The sequence below is a fragment of the Bombina bombina genome, chromosome 5 (assembly GCF_027579735.1).
Source record: "Bombina bombina isolate aBomBom1 chromosome 5, aBomBom1.pri, whole genome shotgun sequence".
Taxonomy (NCBI): Eukaryota; Metazoa; Chordata; class Amphibia; order Anura; family Bombinatoridae; genus Bombina; species Bombina bombina.
In genome coordinates, this window is record NC_069503.1 from 318,692,873 (window position 1) to 318,709,790 (window position 16,918).

The 16,918-nt window shown below is 41.9% G+C and overlaps 1 protein-coding gene across 2 annotated transcripts in view; it reads left to right on the top strand.

Annotated features, from left to right (window-relative positions):
• Positions 1-16,918, top strand: part of TMEM106B (transmembrane protein 106B) — a 127,768-nt gene that overhangs the window by 70,192 nt on the left and 40,658 nt on the right. For both annotated transcript variants that reach the window (XM_053714102.1, XM_053714103.1), the window contains exons 5-6: positions 13,788-13,928; positions 14,015-14,064. In XM_053714102.1, the coding sequence (XP_053570077.1) occupies positions 13,788-13,928; positions 14,015-14,064 (191 nt within the window). The remainder of the gene's footprint in view (positions 1-13,787; positions 13,929-14,014; positions 14,065-16,918) is intronic.

Here is a 16,918-nt window from a genome sequence, read left to right on the forward strand (position 1 = left end):
AGTAAATAAGGGCTTCACAAGGGCTTATTAAGACTGTAGACTTTTTCTGGGCTAAATCGATTCATTATTAACACATATTTAGCCTTGAGGAATCATTTATTCTGGGTATTTTAATATGATTATATCGGCAGGCACTGTTTTTGACACCTTATTCTTTAGGGGCTTTCCCTAATCATAGTCAGAGCCTCATTTTCGCGCCGGTATGGCGCACTTGTTTTTGAGGACAGCATGGCATGCAGCTGCATGTGTGTGGAGCTCTGATACATAGAAAGGTCTTTCTGAAGGCATCATTTGGTATCGTATTCCCCTTTGGGCTTGGTTGGGTCTCAGCAAAGCAGATTCCAGGGACTGTAAAGGAGTTAAATATAAAAACGGCTCCGGTTCCGTTATTTTAAGGGTTAAAGCCTCCAAATTTGGTGTGCAATACTTTTAAGGCTTTAAGACACTGTGGTGAAATTTTGGTGAATTTTGAACAATTCCTTCATACTTTTTCGCAATTGCAGTAATAAAGTGTGTTTAGTTTAAAATTTAAAGTGACAGTAACGGTTTTATTTTAAAACGTTTTTTGTGCTTTGTTATCAAGTTTATGCCTGTTTAACATGTCTGAACTACCAGATAGATTGTGTTCTGACTGTGGGGAAACCAAGGTTCCTTCTCATTTAACTATATTTATTTTATGTCATAAAAAATTTAGTAAAAATGATGCCCAAGATGATTCCTCAAGTGAGGGGAGTAAGCATGGTACTGCATCATCCCCTCCTTCGTCTACACCAGTCTTGCCCATACAGGAGGCCCCTAGTACATCTAGTGCGCCAATACTCCTTACTATGCAACATTTAACGGCTGTAATGGATAATTCTATCAAAAACATTTTAGCCAATATGCCCACTTATCAGTGAAAGCGCGACTGCTCTGTTTTAGAAAATTCTGTAGAGCATGAGAACGCTAATGATATGGTTTCTGAAGGGCCCCTACACCAGTCTGAGGGGGCCAGGGAGGTTTTGTCTGAGGGAGAAATTTCAGATTCAGGAAACATTTCTCAACAAGCTGAACCTGATGTGATTACTTTTAAATTTAAGTTGGAACATCTCCGCGCTCTGCTTAAGGAGGTGTTATCCAATTTGGATGATTGTGATTATCTGGTCATCCAGAACCACTATGTAAAACGGAAAAGTTCTTAGAGGCCCCGGGGCCCCCCGAAGCTTTTCCTATATCCAAGCGGGTGGCGTACATTGTTAGTAAAGAATGGGACAGGCCCGGTATACCTTTAGTACCTCCCCCCATATTTATAAAATTGTTTTCCTATAGTCGACCCCAGAAAGGACTGATGGCAGACAGTCCCCAAGGTCGAGGGGGCGGTTTCTACTCTACACAAGCGCGCCACTATACCCATAGAAGATAGTTGTGCTTTCCAAGATCCTATGGATAAAAAATTAGAAGGTCTGCTAAAGATGTTTGTTCAGCAAGGTTCCCTTCTACAACCAATTGCATGCATTGTCCCTGTCACTACAGCCGCGTGTTTCTAGTTTGATGAGCTAGGAAAGGCGATTATTAGTAATTCTTCTTCTTATGAGGAGATTATGGACAGAATTCGTGCTCTTAAATTGGCTAATTCTTTCACCCTAGACGCCACCTTGAAATTGGCTAGGTTAGCGGCGAAAAAATTCTGGGTTTGCTATTGTGGCGCAGAGCGCTTTGGTTAAAATCTTGGGCAGCGGATGCGTCTTCCAAGAATAAATTGCTTGACATTCCTTTCAAGGGGAAAACACTCTTTGGCCCTGACTTGAAAGAGATTATCTCTGATATCACTGGGGGCAAGGGCCACGCCCTTCCTCAGGATAGGTCTTTTCAAGACCAAAAATAAACCTAAGTTTCGTCCCTTTCGCAGAAACGGATCAGCCCCAAGGGCTACGTCCTCTAAGCAGGAAGGTAATACTTCTCAAGCCAATCCAGCCTGGGGACCTATGCAAGGCTGGAACAAAGGAAAGCAGGCCAGGAATCCTGCCACTGCTACCAAGACAGCATGAAATGCGGGCCCCCGATCCGGGACCGGATCTGGTGGGGGGCAGACTCTCTCTCTTCGCTCAGGCTGGGGCAAGAGATGTTCTGGATCCTTGGGCGCTAGAAATAGTCTCCCAAGGTTATTCTCTGGAGTTCAAGGGGCTTCCTCCAAGGGGGAGGTTCCACAGGTCTCAGTTGTCTTCAGACCACTTAAGAAGACAGGTATTCTTACATTGGGTAGAAGACCTGCTAAAAATGGGAGTGATTCATCCTGTTCCATTAGGAGAACAAGGGATGGGGTTCTACTCCAATCTGTTCATAGTTCCCAAAAAAAGAGGGAACGTTCAGACCAATCTTAGATCTCAAGATCTTGAACAAGTTTCTCAAGGTTCCATCGTTCAAGATGGAAACCATTCGAACACTTCTTCCTTCCATCCAGGAAGGTCAATTCATGACCAAGGTGGATTTCAAGGATGCGTATCTACATATTCCTATCCACAAGGAACATCATCGGTTCCTAAGGTTTGAATTCCTGGACAAGCATTTCCAGTTCGTGGCTTTTTCTTTCGGATTAGCCACTGCTCCTAGGTTTTTCTCATAGGTACTAGGGTCCCTTCTGGCGGTGCTAAGACCAAGGGGCATTGCTGTAGTACCTTACTGGGACGACATTCTGATTCGAGCGTCGTCCCTTCCTCAAGTAAAGGCTCACACGGACATTGTCCTGGCCTTTCTCAGATCTCACGGATGGAAAGTGAACGTGGAAAAGAGTTCTCTATCTCCGTCAACGAGGGTTCCCTTCTTGGGAACTATAATAGACTCCTTAGAAATGAGGATTTTTCTGACAGAAGCCAGAAAAACAAAACTTCTAGACTCTTGTCGGATACTGCATTCCGTTCCTCTTCCTTCCATAGCGCAGTGCATGGAAGTGATAGGTTTGATGGTAGCGGCAATGGACATAGTTCCTTTTGTGCGCATTCATCTAAGACCATTACAACTGTTCATGCTCAGTCAGTGGAATGGGGACTATTCAGACTTGTCTCCGAAGATACAAGTAAATCAGAGGACCAGAGACTCATTCCGTTGGTGGCTGTCCCTGGACAACCTGTCACAAGGGATGACCTTCCGCAGACCAGAGTGGGTCATTGTCACGACCGACGCCAGTCTGATGGGCTGGGGCGCGGTCTGGGGATCCCTGAAAGCTCAGGGTCTTTGGTCTCGGGTAGAATCTCTTCTACCGATAAATATTCTGGAACTGAGAGCGATATTCAATGCTCTCAAAGCTTGGCCTCAGCTAGCGAGGGCCAAGTTCATACATCAACCATCAGGGGGGAACAAGGAGTTCCCTAGCGATGGAAGAAGTGACCAAAATCATTCTATGGGCGGAGTCTCACTCCTGCCACCTGTCTGCTATCCACATCCCAGGAGTGGAAAATTGGGAAGCGGATTTTCTGAGTCGTCAGACATTGCATCCGGGGGAGTGGGAACTCCATCCGGAAATCTTTGCCCAAGTCTCTCAACCGTGGGGCATTCCAGACATGGATCTGATGGCCTCTCGTCAGAACTTCAGAGTTCCTTACTACGGGTACAGATCCAGGGATCCCAAGGCGGCTCTAGTGGATGCACTAGTAGCACCTTGGACCTTCAAACTAGCTTATGTGTTCCCGCCGTTTCCTCTCATCCCCAGGCTGGTAGCCAGGATCAATCAGGAGAGGGCGTCGGTGATTTTGATAGCTCCCGCGTGGCCACGCAGGACTTGGTATGCAGATCTGGTGAATATGTCATCGGCTCCACCATGGAAGCTACCTTGGAGACGAGACCTTCTTGTTCTAGGTCCGTTCGACCCACTCCAGCTGACTGCTTGGAGATTGAACGCTTGATCTTATCAAAGCGAGGGTTCTCAGATTCTGTTATTAATACTCTTGTTCAGGCCTGAAAGCCTGTAACCAGAAAAATTACCACATAATTTGGTATATCTGTTGGTGTGAATCTGCAGGATTCCCTTGGGACAAGGTTAAGATTCCTAAGAGTCTATCCTTCCTTCGAGAAGGATTGGAAAAAGGATTATCTGCAAGTTCCTTGATGGGACAGATTTCTGCCTTGTCTGTGTTACTTCACAAAAAGCTGGCAGCTGTGCCAGATGTTCTAGCCTTTGTTCAGGCTCTGGTTAGAATCAAGCCTGTTTACAAAATTTTGACTCCTCCTTGGAGTCTCAACCTAGTTCTTTCAGTTCTTCAGGGGGTTCCGTTTGAACCCTTACATTCCGTTGATATTAAGTTATTATCTTGGAAAGTTTTGTTTTTGGTTGCAATTTCTTCTGCTAGAAGAGTTTCAGAATTATCTGCTCTGCAGTGTTCTTCTCCTTATCTGATGTTCCATGCAGATAAGGTGGTTTTGCGTACTAAACCTGGTTTTCTTCCAAAAGTTGTTTCTAACAAAAACATTAACCAGGAGATAGTTGTGCCTTCTTTGTGTCCTAATCCAGTTTCAAAGAAGGAACGTTTGTTGCACAACTTGGATGTAGTTCGTGCTCTCAAATTTTACTTAGCAGCTACTAAGGACTTCAGACAAACTTTGTCTTTGTTTGTTGTTTATTCTGGTAAACGGAGAGGTCAAAAAGCAACTTCTACCTCTCTCTCCTTCTGGATTAAAAGCATTATCCGATTGGCTTATGAGACTGCCGGACGGCAGCCTCCTGAAAGAATCACAGCTCACTCCACTAGGGCTGTGGCTTCCACATGGGCCTTCAAGAACGAGGCTTCTGTTGATCAGATATGTAAGGCAGCGACTTGGTCTTCACTGCACACTTTTTCTAAATTTTACAAATTTGATACTTTTGCTTCTTCTGAGGCTATTTTTGGGAGAAAGGTTTTGCAAGCCGTGGTGCCTTCCATTTAGGTGACCTGATTTGCTCCCTCCCTTCATCCGTGTCCTAAAGCTTTGGTATTGGTTCCCACAAGTAAGGATGACGCCGTGGACCGGACACACCTATGTTGGAGAAAACAGAATTTATGTTTACCTGATAAATTACTTTCTCCAACGGTGTGTCCGGTCCACGGCCCGCCCTGGTTTTTTTAATCAGGTCTGATAATTTATTTTCTTTAACTACAGTCACCACGGTAACATATGGTTTCTCCTATGCAAATATTCCTCCTTAACGTCGGTCGAATGACTGGGGTAGGCGGAGCCTAGGAGGGATCATGTGACCAGCTTTGCTGGGCTCTTTGCCATTTCCTGTTGGGGAAGAGAATATCCCACAAGTAAGGATGACGCCGTGGACCGGACACACCGTTGGAGAAAGTAATTTATCAGGTAAACATAAATTCTGTTTTTTGGAGTGCTGAAATCCCTGTCTTTCATGGAGAGGGCACTACTGTGTCCTCTTCGTGTTTCTTTCTATTGTTATAGTGAATCTAAATATATATATATATATATATATATATATATATATATATATATATTTATATATATATATATATATATATATATATATATATATATATATATATATAATACATACGTATTTAGACATATATATATATATATATATATATACACATTTAAATACATATGTGTGTGTTTATATATATATATATATATATATATATATATATATATACACATATGTATTTGTGTATATGTCTAAATACACATATAAATGTACACATGTAAATACATATGTACACACACATTATATATGAATGTACATTTGAGCCCTTTGCAGTCACCTAGATGAAATCATGAAAAGTCATATTTATGCAATATTCATATTTAAGTATTATACTGTGTATTTACTGTAAATATTTCACATTCCAATGTTCTGCACATAGCAAAATATGTTCTATGTATTTTTAAATAGATATTGAGATATATATATTTATATATATATATTTATCTATAGGTATAGATATATATTGTACCAGAAAACTGTCCGATATATATATATAAAGAAATATGTATTTCTAAATATTTAGAACATATTCTGCTATGTGAAGAACATTGGAATGTGAAATATTAATATTTGTATGTGGGTTTACATTCGAGTAGGGTGTTAGGGTTTTCTCCACTTTTCTTGGTTCATTGACTTCGATGGGGGATTACGTTAACACGGTCACGATATTCCATTGTAGGCTTTTTGCGTGTCAGGTTAGCGCTTGTGCCAAAACTTTTTACTTTCAACTTGTAATAAGGTCGCTACCCGACGCGCGCCAAAAGCTAACTTCTAGCTCAGTTAATGAACAAGTGGGAGTGATTAAATAGCGCTCGACTCGTAGTCTAGCCCTTTATGTCTGCTGTCTTCACTTTAAATATAAAAATTAGAAGAACAGTAAAAGATATGCAACCTAAAATCAGCCATCTATGTTTGACTTTCACCTCCTCCGGTAACAGTGTGGCTTCTTACTCCCTCCCCTCATCGGACTAAACTTTCGCACACTTCTCTAAGTAAACAATCTTCTTGTAGCCAGGATCATATTTCATAGAGAAGTGTGTGAGAAATGTAGCTTTGTGTCTGTAGAGGCTAATCTGCCTAAAATCAGACAGCTATTCTGCATTGTGTGTTTAAATTGCACACATTAAACTAAATTCTAGGCACGCTAGTTAGGGAGTGAGAGGAAAACTCTAGCTCAGTGATTAGATTACGTACGTATACATATGGAATCATATTTTTAGGAGATTTAGCTGCAAAATAGGTAAAGTGAAATTTACCTACACCTAAAGCTTTATTTAAATAGCCCATATTTATTTTGGTGTACACTGTCCCCTTAAGGTTAAAAATAGGTAAAAGGTAAAATCCATTTTAAATGATGAACAATACTTATTACAATTAATTTGATTAAGTAGGACCTACTGCTTAGTGCGGGAACACAGTTAAAACTTTGTAGCAGTGACTGTTTTATCACCTGTCCAGGGTGCCAAGTGCAGCTGCTAGGAATGTAGATTTACCTTCCTATCTACTTGGCCCTCTAGGACCATAAAATTAAATTGAAAGAAAAACTACATGTCTATCCAAATTGTATTTGTTCTGAGCATCTGCTTATTTGGGGTTAAAAGTGTAAAGTGTTTGTGATAGTCACTATCAGATACAATTTTTTTTTATTATTTACTTTCTCTTGTTAAGTGTAGTCAGTCCACGGGTCATCCATTACTTATGGAATATATCTCTTCCTAACAGGAAGCTGCAAGAGGATCACCCAAGCAGAGCTGCTATATAGCTCCTCCCCTCACATGTCATATTCAGTCATTCTCTTGCAGCCTAACTAAAGATAGGTCGCTGTGAGAGGTCTGTGGTGTTTTTTAACTTAGTTTATTTCTTCAATCAAAAGTTTGTTATTTTAAATGGCACCGGAGTGTGCTGTTTGTTCTCAGGCAGCATTAGAAGAAGAATCTGCCTGCGTTTTCTATGATCTTAGCAGACGTAACTAAGATCCACTGGCTGTTCTCATCTGAGGAGTGAGGTAACTTCAGAAAAGGGGAATAGCATGCAGGGCCCCCCTGCAAATGAGGTATGTGCAGTAAATTATTTTTCTGAGGAATGGAATTGACTGAGAAAATACTGCTGATACCAATGTAACGTAAGTTCAGCCTTAAATGCAGTGATAACGACTGGTATTAGGCTGATGAGTGTGTGTACACTGAATGTATTTTTCTAAGGAATGGAATTAACTCTGAAAATACTGTTAATACTGAAATAATGTATGAGCCTTAACTGCAGTAAAAGCGACTGGTAGCAGGCTTATTAATAACACTTCATAACTTTTCAAATGTATGTTTAAAACGTTTACTGGCATGTTAATCGTTTTTTGTGAGGTACTTGGTGATAAAACTTATTGGGGCATGATTTTTACCACATGGCCATCTTTGTTTTCTGCATAGAAACAGTTATCTGAGCTTCCCCACTGTTGTAATATGAGTGGGAGGGGCCTATTGTAGCACTTTTTTGCGCAGTAAAAATTCAGTCACAATCTGTCTACTTCATCCTCCATGATCCAGATCGTCTCTAGAGAGCTCAGGGGTCTTCAAAATTCATTTTGAGGGAGGTAATCAGTCACAGCAGACCTGTGACAGTGTGTTTTGACTGTGATAAAAACGTTAATTATTAAATTGTTATCCGTTTTTGGGTATTAAGGGGTTAATCATCCATTTGCTGGTGGGTGCAATCCTTTGCTAACTTAATACATTTACTGTGAAAAATTGGTTGCTATAACTATTTTGGTTCATTGTTATTTCAACTGTGACAGCTTTTTGTGCTTCTTAAAGGCACAGTAGCGTTTTTTATATTGCTTGTAAATTTATTTAGAAAAGTATTTCCAAGCTTGCTAGTCTCATTGCTAGTCTGTTTAAACATGTCTGACACAGATGAATCTCTTTGTTCACTATGTTTAAAGGCCAATGTGGAGCCCAATAGAAATTTGTGTACTAATTGCATTGATGTTACTTTAAATAAAAGTCAATCTTTACATGTAAAGAAATTATCACCAGACAACGAGGGGGAAGTTATGCCGACTAACTCTCCTCACGTGTCAGTACCTTCGCCTCCCGCTCAGGAGGTGCGTGATTTTGTGGCGCCAAGTACATCAGGGAGGCCCTTACAAATCACTTTGCAAGACATGGCTACTGTTATGACAGAAGTATTATCTAAATTGCCAGAATTAAGAGGCAAGCGCGATAGCTCTGGGTTAAGGACAGAGCGCGCGGATGAGGTGAGAGCCATGTCAGATACTGCGTCACAGTTTGCAGAACATGAACGACGGAGAGCTTCATTCTGTGGGTGACGGATCTGATCCAGGGAGACTGGATTCAGAGATTTCTAATTTTAAATTTAAGCTTGAGAACCTCCGCATATTGCTAGGGGAGGTATTAGCGGCTCTGAATGATTGTAACACGGTTGCAATTCCAGAAAAATTATGTAGGTTGGATAGATACTATGCGGTACCGGTGTGTACTGACGTGTTTCCTATACCTAAAAGGCTTACAGAGATTATTAGCAAGGACTGGGATAGACCTGGTGTGCCTTTTTCCCCTCCTCCCATATTTAGGAAAATGTTTCCTATAGACGCCACCACACAAGACTTATGGCAGACGGTCCCTAAGGTGGAGGGAGCAGTTTTTCTACTTTAGCTAAGCGTACCACTATCCCGGTGGAGGATAGTTTTGCCTTTTCAGATCCAATGGATAAGAAATTAGAGGGTTACCTTAAGAAAATGTTTGTTCAAAAAGGTTTTATCTTACAGCCCCTTGCATGCATTGCGCCTGTCACTGCTGCGGCTGCATTCTGGTTTGAGTCTCTGGAAGAGGCCATTCGCACAGCTCCATTGGATGAAATTATAAACAAGCTTAAAGCACTTAAGCTAGCTAACGCATTTGTTTCTGATGCCGTCGTACATTTAACCAAACTTACGGCTAAGAACTCCGGATTCGCCATCCAAGCGCGCAGAGCGCTATGGCTTAAATCCTGGTCAGCTGACGTGACTTCTAAATCTAAATTGCTTAATATTCCTTTCAAAGGGCAGACCTTATTCGGGCCCGGCTTGAAAGAAATTATAGCTGACATTACGGGAGGTAAGGGCCATGCTCTACCTCAGGACAGGGCCAAATCAAAGGCCAAACAGTCTAATTTTCGTGCCTTTCGTAACTTCAAGGCAGGAGCAGCATCAACTTCCTCCGCTCCAAAACAGGAAGGAGCTGTTGCTCGTTACAGGCAGGGCTGGAAAGTTAACCAGTCGTGGAACAAGGGCAAGCAGGCCAAGAAACCTGCTGCTGCTGCCCCTAAGACAGCATGAAGAGAGGGCCCCCTCTAGTGGGGGGCAGACTTTCTCTCTTCGCCCAGGCTTGGGCAAGAGATGTCCAGGATCCCTGGGCGTTGGAGATCATATCTCAGGGATATCTCCTGGACTTCAAAACTTCTCCTCCACGAGGGAGATTTCATCTTTCAAGGTTATCAGCAAACCAAATAAAGAAAGAGGCGTTTCTACGCTGTTTACAAGACCTCTTACTAATGGGGGTGATCCACCCAGTTCCGCGGACGGAACACGGGCAAGGATTCTATTCAAATCTATTTGTGGTTCCCAAGAAAGAGGGAACCTTCAGACCAATCTTGGACTTAAAAATCCTAAACAAATTCCTAAGAGTTCCATCATTCAAAATGGAAACTATTCGAACCATCCTTCCCATGATCCAAGAGGGTCAGTACATGACCACAGTGGACTTAAAGGATGCCTACCTTCACATACCGATTCACAAGGATCATTATCGGTACCTAAGATTTGCTTTCCTAGACAGGCATTATCAGTTTGTAGCTCTTCCCTTCGGATTAGCTACGGCTCCAAGAATCTTTACAAAAGTTCTGGGCTCACTTCTGGCGGTACTAAGACCGCGAGGCATAGCGGTGACTCCGTACCTAGACGACATTCTAATACAAGCGTCAAGTTTTCAAACTGCCAAGTCTCATACAGAGATAGTTCTGGCATTTCTGAGGTCGCATAGGTGGAAGGTGAACGTGGAAAAGAGTTCTCTATTACCACTTACAAGGGTTCCCTTTCTAGGGACTCTTATAGATTCTGTAGAGATGAAAATTTACCTGACAGAGGCCAGGTTATCAAAACTTCTAAATGCTTGCCGTGTCCTTCATTCCATTCCACACCCGTCAGTAGCTCAGTGCATGGAAGTAATCGGCTTAATGGTAGCGGCAATGGACATAGTACCATTTGCGCGCCTGCATCTCAGACCGCTGCAATTGTGCATGCTAAGTCAGTGGAACGGGGATTACTCAGATTTGTCCCCCCTACTAAATCTGGATCAAGAGACCAGAGATTCTCTTCTATGGTGGCTTTCTCGGCCACATCTGTCCAAGGGGATGACCTTTCGCAGGCCAGATTGGACGATTGTAATAACAGACGCCAGCCTTCTAGGCTGGGGCGCAGTCTGGAACTCCCTGAAGGCTCAGGGATTATGGACTCAGGAGGAGAAACTCCTCCCAATAAATATTCTGGAATTAAGAGCAATATTCAATGCTCTCCTAACTTGGCCTCAGTTAGCAACTCTGAGGTTCATCAGATTTCAGTCGGACAACATCACGACTGTGGCTTACATCAACCATCAAGGGGGAACCAGAAGTTCCCTAGCGATGTTGGAAGTCTCAAAGATAATTCGCTGGGCAGAGTCTCACTCTTGCCACCTGTCAGCGATTTACATCCCAGGCGTGGAGAACTGGGAGGCGGATTTTCTAAGTCGCCAGACTTTTCATCCGGGGGAGTGGGAACTTCATCCGGAGGTCTTTGCTCAACTGATTCATCGTTGGGGCAAACCAGATCTGGATCTCATGGCGTCTCGCCAGAACGCCAAGCTTCCTTGTTACGGATCCAGGTCCAGGGACCCGGGAGCGGTGCTGATAGATGCTCTGACAGCCCCTTGGGTCTTCAACATGGCTTATGTGTTTCCACCATTTCCGATGCTTCCTCGTTTGATTGCCAAGATCAAACAGGAGAGAGCTTCGGTGATTCTGATAGCGCCTGCGTGGCCACGCAGGACCTGGTATGCAGACCTAGTGGATATGTCGTCCTGTCCACCGTGGTCTCTGCCTCTGAGACAGGACCTTCTAATTCAGGGTCCTTTCAACCATCCAAATCTAATTTCTCTGAGGCTGACTGCATGGAGATTGAACGCTTGATTCTATCAAAGCGTGGCTTCTCGGAGTCGGTTATTGATACCTTAATACAGGCTAGGAAGCCTGTTACCAGAAAAATTTACCATAAGATATGGCGTAAATATTTATATTGGTGCGAATCCAAGTGTTACTCATGGAGTAAGGTTAGGATTCCTAGGATATTGTCCTTTCTACAAGAGGGTTTAGAAAAGGGCTTATCTGCTAGTTCGTTAAAGGGACAGATTTCTGCTCTGTCTATTCTTCTACACAAACGTCTGGCTGAAGTTCCAGATGTTCAGGCTTTTTGTCAGGCTTTAGCTAGGATTAAGCCTGTGTTTAAGACTGTTGCTCCGCCGTGGAGCTTAAACTTAGTTCTTAACGTTCTTCAAGGCGTTCCATTTGAACCCCTTCATTCCATTGATATCAAGCTGTTATCCTGGAAGGTTCTGTTTTTGATGGCTATTTCCTCGGCTCGAATAGTCTCTGAGTTATCTGCCTTACATTGTGATTCTCCTTATCTGATTTTTCATTCAGACAAGGTAGTTCTGCGTACTAAACCTGGGTTCTTACCTAAGGTAGTTACTAACAGGAATATCAATCAAGAGATTGTTGTTCCATCACTGTGTCCTAACCCTTCTTCAAAGAAGGAACGACTTTTGCATAATCTGGACGTAGTCCGTGCCCTGAAGTTCTATTTGCAGGCAACTAAAGATTTTCGTCAAACTTCTTCCCTGTTTGTCGTTTACTCTGGACAGAGAAGAGGTCAAAAGGCTTCGGCTACCTCTCTCTCTCTTTTTGGATTCGTAGCATAATACGTTTAGCCTATGAGACTGCTGGACAGCAGCCTCCTGAAAGGATTACAGCTCATTCTACTAGAGCTGTGGCTTCCACCTGGGCCTTTAAAAATGAGGCCTCTGTTGAACAGATTTGCCAGGCTGCAACTTGGTCTTCACTTCACACTTTTTCAAAATTTTACAAATTTGACACTTTTGCTTCTTCGGAGGCTATTTTTGGGAGAAAGGTACTTCAGGCAGTGGTTCCTTCTGTTTAATGTTCCTGCCTTGTCCCTCCCTTCATCCGTGTACTTTAGCTTTGGTATTGGTATCCCATAAGTAATGGATGACCCGTGGACTGACTACACTTAACAAGAGAAAACATAATTTATGCTTACCTGATAAATTTATTTCTCTTGTAGTGTAGTCAGTCCACGGCCCGCCCTGTCTTTAAGGCAGATCTAAATTTTAATTAAACTCCAGTCACCACTGCACCCTATGGTTTCTCCTTTCTCGTCTGGTTTTGGTCGAATGACTGAATATGACATGTGAGGGGAGGAGCTATATAGCAGCTCTGCTTGGGTGATCCTCTTGCAGCTTCCTGTTAGGAAGAGATATATTCCATAAGTAATGGATGACCCGTGGACTGACTACACTACAAGAGAAATAAATTTATCAGGTAAGCATAAATTATGTTTTTCTGAGTCTAGTTGATGAACCCTAGTATATAATTTTATTTTTTTTATTCTAAATAAGCAGATATGAGTACACAGCTCCTTTTTATTTCAGCAGGATACAGGGAAATCTTAGCCTCATTTTTTATTTTAACCTATTGAAATGCATAGACATTCCTCAAGTGCCATAGGCAGTAATTATCTTTGCTTCTAGCATAGTGAAAGCAGCTAAATTTGATTATTTATCTTTTATTCTATTTAGAGAAATGCCAAAATTGTGAAAAGCTTCTGACCCTTGCAAACCAAATTTGTATTTAGGGTTAATATGCTGCCATCAATTTGTTTGACATTTGTGCAAGTTGCATGCTCATGAGTGCCTCATTAAAGGGACAGTCTACACCTTAGTCATCTTAAAGTCTTAGAATATGGCTGCAAAGCTCTTAATTGGATTCAACAGACTGGCAATGCTATTTAGCAGAGAGTATAGATGCATCCCAGAATGTGATGTCATCAATGGGCAGAGCTTGGCAGCCATTTCATAGTGACCAGAAACTAAAGTCATTTTAAAATAACTTTTTTTACCGTTACTACTGCATGATATAGAAACGGTGCAGGAGGATATTTGCAGCTTCATCTAAAGTAAGACTTTAAGAGACTGTCCCTTTAAACTTCTCATTTATATTGCTTTCTTCCCCACAGAACACCGTAAATATAACAAACAACAACTTTTATTCTATTGAAGTGGAGAACATTACAGGACAGGTTCAGTTTTCAAAAACGGTTATTGGGAAGGTAAAACTGAACAACGTTACCAGGATTGGACCACTTGACACGAAACAAGTAAACACCTATCTTTTTTTATTCGATTATTCAAACTAATATTTACAAATTCTAAGTTTTATTTTAATTTTTTAATTTTTTTGCAGATTGACTATTCAGTGCCAACTAAAATAGGGAATGAGTTTGACTACATGTAGTAAGTATTTATCTTTTAAAATATCTGTGAATGTATGTTATCTGTGGGCATTTCCTATTCATATTTCCATAACTGCCAGTGTTCTCCCAAGATTTTTTTTATATATATATTAATTAAATGACACCCGCTCGCTATGTTGTCAATTCAGATGTTTCGGCTACACCCATTGCTAATAGGTGAATACAATCCAGCACATAGTCATGAAATGTCCATAGATGAACATTTGGCAGTACAAGGGGTATGATGTACTGAAGAGCTCAGTGACTTTAAATGTGGCATTGTCATAGGATGCCACCTTTGCTGCAAGTCAGTTTGTGGAATTTGTGTCCTCCTTGATCTGCCCCAGTCAAATGTGACATTATTGTGAACTGGTAGCATCTAGGAGTAACAGCCCAACTACGAAGTGATAGACTTAAACTCAGTGAAGCATATAGTATGTAAAAAATGATCTGCTGCATTACTCACTACAGAGTTCCACGTGCCTCTTGAAGTAAAATCAGTACAAGAACAGTGTGTTTGGTACTTCCATGACTGAGCAGCTGTAGACAAGATCTCATCTGCATACACAATGCCAAGCATCTGCTGGACTGGTGTTAATCACGCCACCACTGGACTCTGAAATGATGAATCATGCTACACTATCTTTAAGTCTGATGGAAGAATTTGGGTGTGCTGAATGCCAGGAGAACGCTGCCTTCCTCAATGCATAGTGCCTACGGTCACATTTGGTGGCATAATGGATAATAGTCTAGTGCTGTTTTTAAGAGTTTGGGCTAAACACCTTAATTTCATGGAAAGGTCATCTTAATGCTACAGGATACAGAGACATGTAAGACTCTTTGGTGCTTCCATCTAGGTGGCAACAGTTTTGGGAAGGCCCTCTCCTGTCCCGGCATGACTGTGCACCTGTGCACAAAGCAAGGTCCATAAAGACATGGTTTGAAAAGTTTGGTGTAGAGGAACTTGAGTGACTTGCACAGAGCCCTAACCTCTACCCCACTAAACACCTCTGGGATGAATTTTAACTAAAATTGTGAGCCAGACCTTCTCATCGAACATCAGTTCCTGATCTCACAAATGCTCTTTTGGTTGAATAGGCACAAATTCCCACAGACAAACTCCAAAATCTTGTGGAAAGCCTTTCAAGAAGAGTTGTGGCTGTTATAGCTGTAAGGGAGGGGGGGCAAACACACTATTAATGTCCATGGTTTTGGAATGTGATGTCCATCAAGCTTATATAATTGTTATAGTCAGGTTTTGCATACATAAAAAGAGAAAAGCAATCAACCTGGGAACGAACAATAGTATAATAGCTTGTTCTATGTCTAGTTACCGCCCAAGAAGCAGACTCTTTTTGTGGCTTTCACAGAGAAGAACTTTCCTGTAGCATATCAGTCTGATTCTGACTTAACAGTACAGTCCAGCCCCAAAATACCAGGCAATCCCTCTCTGAATGAGAGAAACGACAAAACCCCAGACGTACGTTTCGGCCTAGTGTGGGCCTCATCAGTGAGGTGCAGCCATTTCCCTCTAGGCACACTGAGCAATGGGTTCACGTCTGGATTCCCGCATCACGCTTAGGGAGACTTCCCGAAGAGTCATAATTTGCATTAATAAAAAGAGAGAAGTGCTCAACCTGGGAACGAACACTAGCATAATAGCTTGTTCTATGGCTAGTTACCACCCAAGAAGCAGCCTCTTTTTGCTCAGCATGTGCCTTTCACAGAGAAGACATGGTCCCGTTGCTCAGTGTGCCTAGATGGATATGGCTGTACCTCACTGACGATGCCCACACTAGGCCTAAACGTAGATCTGGGGTTTTGTCGTTTCTCTTGTTCAGAGAGGGATTACCTGGTATTTAGGGGCTGGACTGTACTGTTAAGTCAAGATCAGACTGATATGCTACAGGAAAGTACTTCTCTGTGAAAGGCACATGTTGAGCAAAAATAGGCTGCTTCTTGGGTGGTAACTAGCCATAGCACAAGCTATTATGCTATTGTTCGTTCCCAGGTTGAGCACTTCTCTTTTTTAATTTATGCAAATTATTACTCTTAGGGAAGTCTCACTAAGTGTGATGCAGGAATCTAGACGTGGACCCATTGCTCAGTGTGCCTAGATGGATATGACTGCACATCACTGATGAGGTCCACACTAGGCCGACATCTGGGGTTTTGCTGTTTCCCTTGTTCAGAGAGGGATTGCTTGTTATTTTGGGGCTGGACTGTACTGTTAAGTCTGGATCAGAGTAAATGTACTTCTCTGTGAAAGGCACATGTTGAGCAAAAAGATGCTGCTTTTGGGGTGGTAACTAGCCATAGAACAAGCTATTATGCTATTGTTCATTCCCAGGTTGAGCGGTTCTCTCTTTTAATTTATGTTATAGTTAGGTGTCGACATAATTTTGGTAATGTAGTGTTTGATTTTACTGTCCCTTTAACTATAACTCTGGATTCTCTATCAGTTGATCCCATTATATTATAGGAATAGAAAATCAAGCACGGACCCATAGGCCCATGAGTAGTTATATATTACACTATGTGGGCCACACTAATTCTAAAATAAGTTTCTAAAGTGTGTGTGTATAAAAAGCGATCACTGTCTTAATAAAATATATGAACAAAATTAAAGTGATGGTAAATCAGAGCATTTCAAAAAGATGATCATTTAATTTGTTTCCTTCTCTCATTATCTTTTGCTGAAAGACTTATCTAGGCAAGCTCAGAAGCAGCAGAGAACCTAGGTTCCAGCTGCTGTTGATTGGTGGCTGCATATATATATTGATTGTGATTGGCTAGTCAATGTGTTAAGTTAGAAATCATTAGTGCGTTGTTTCTCCTTCAACAAATGATACCAA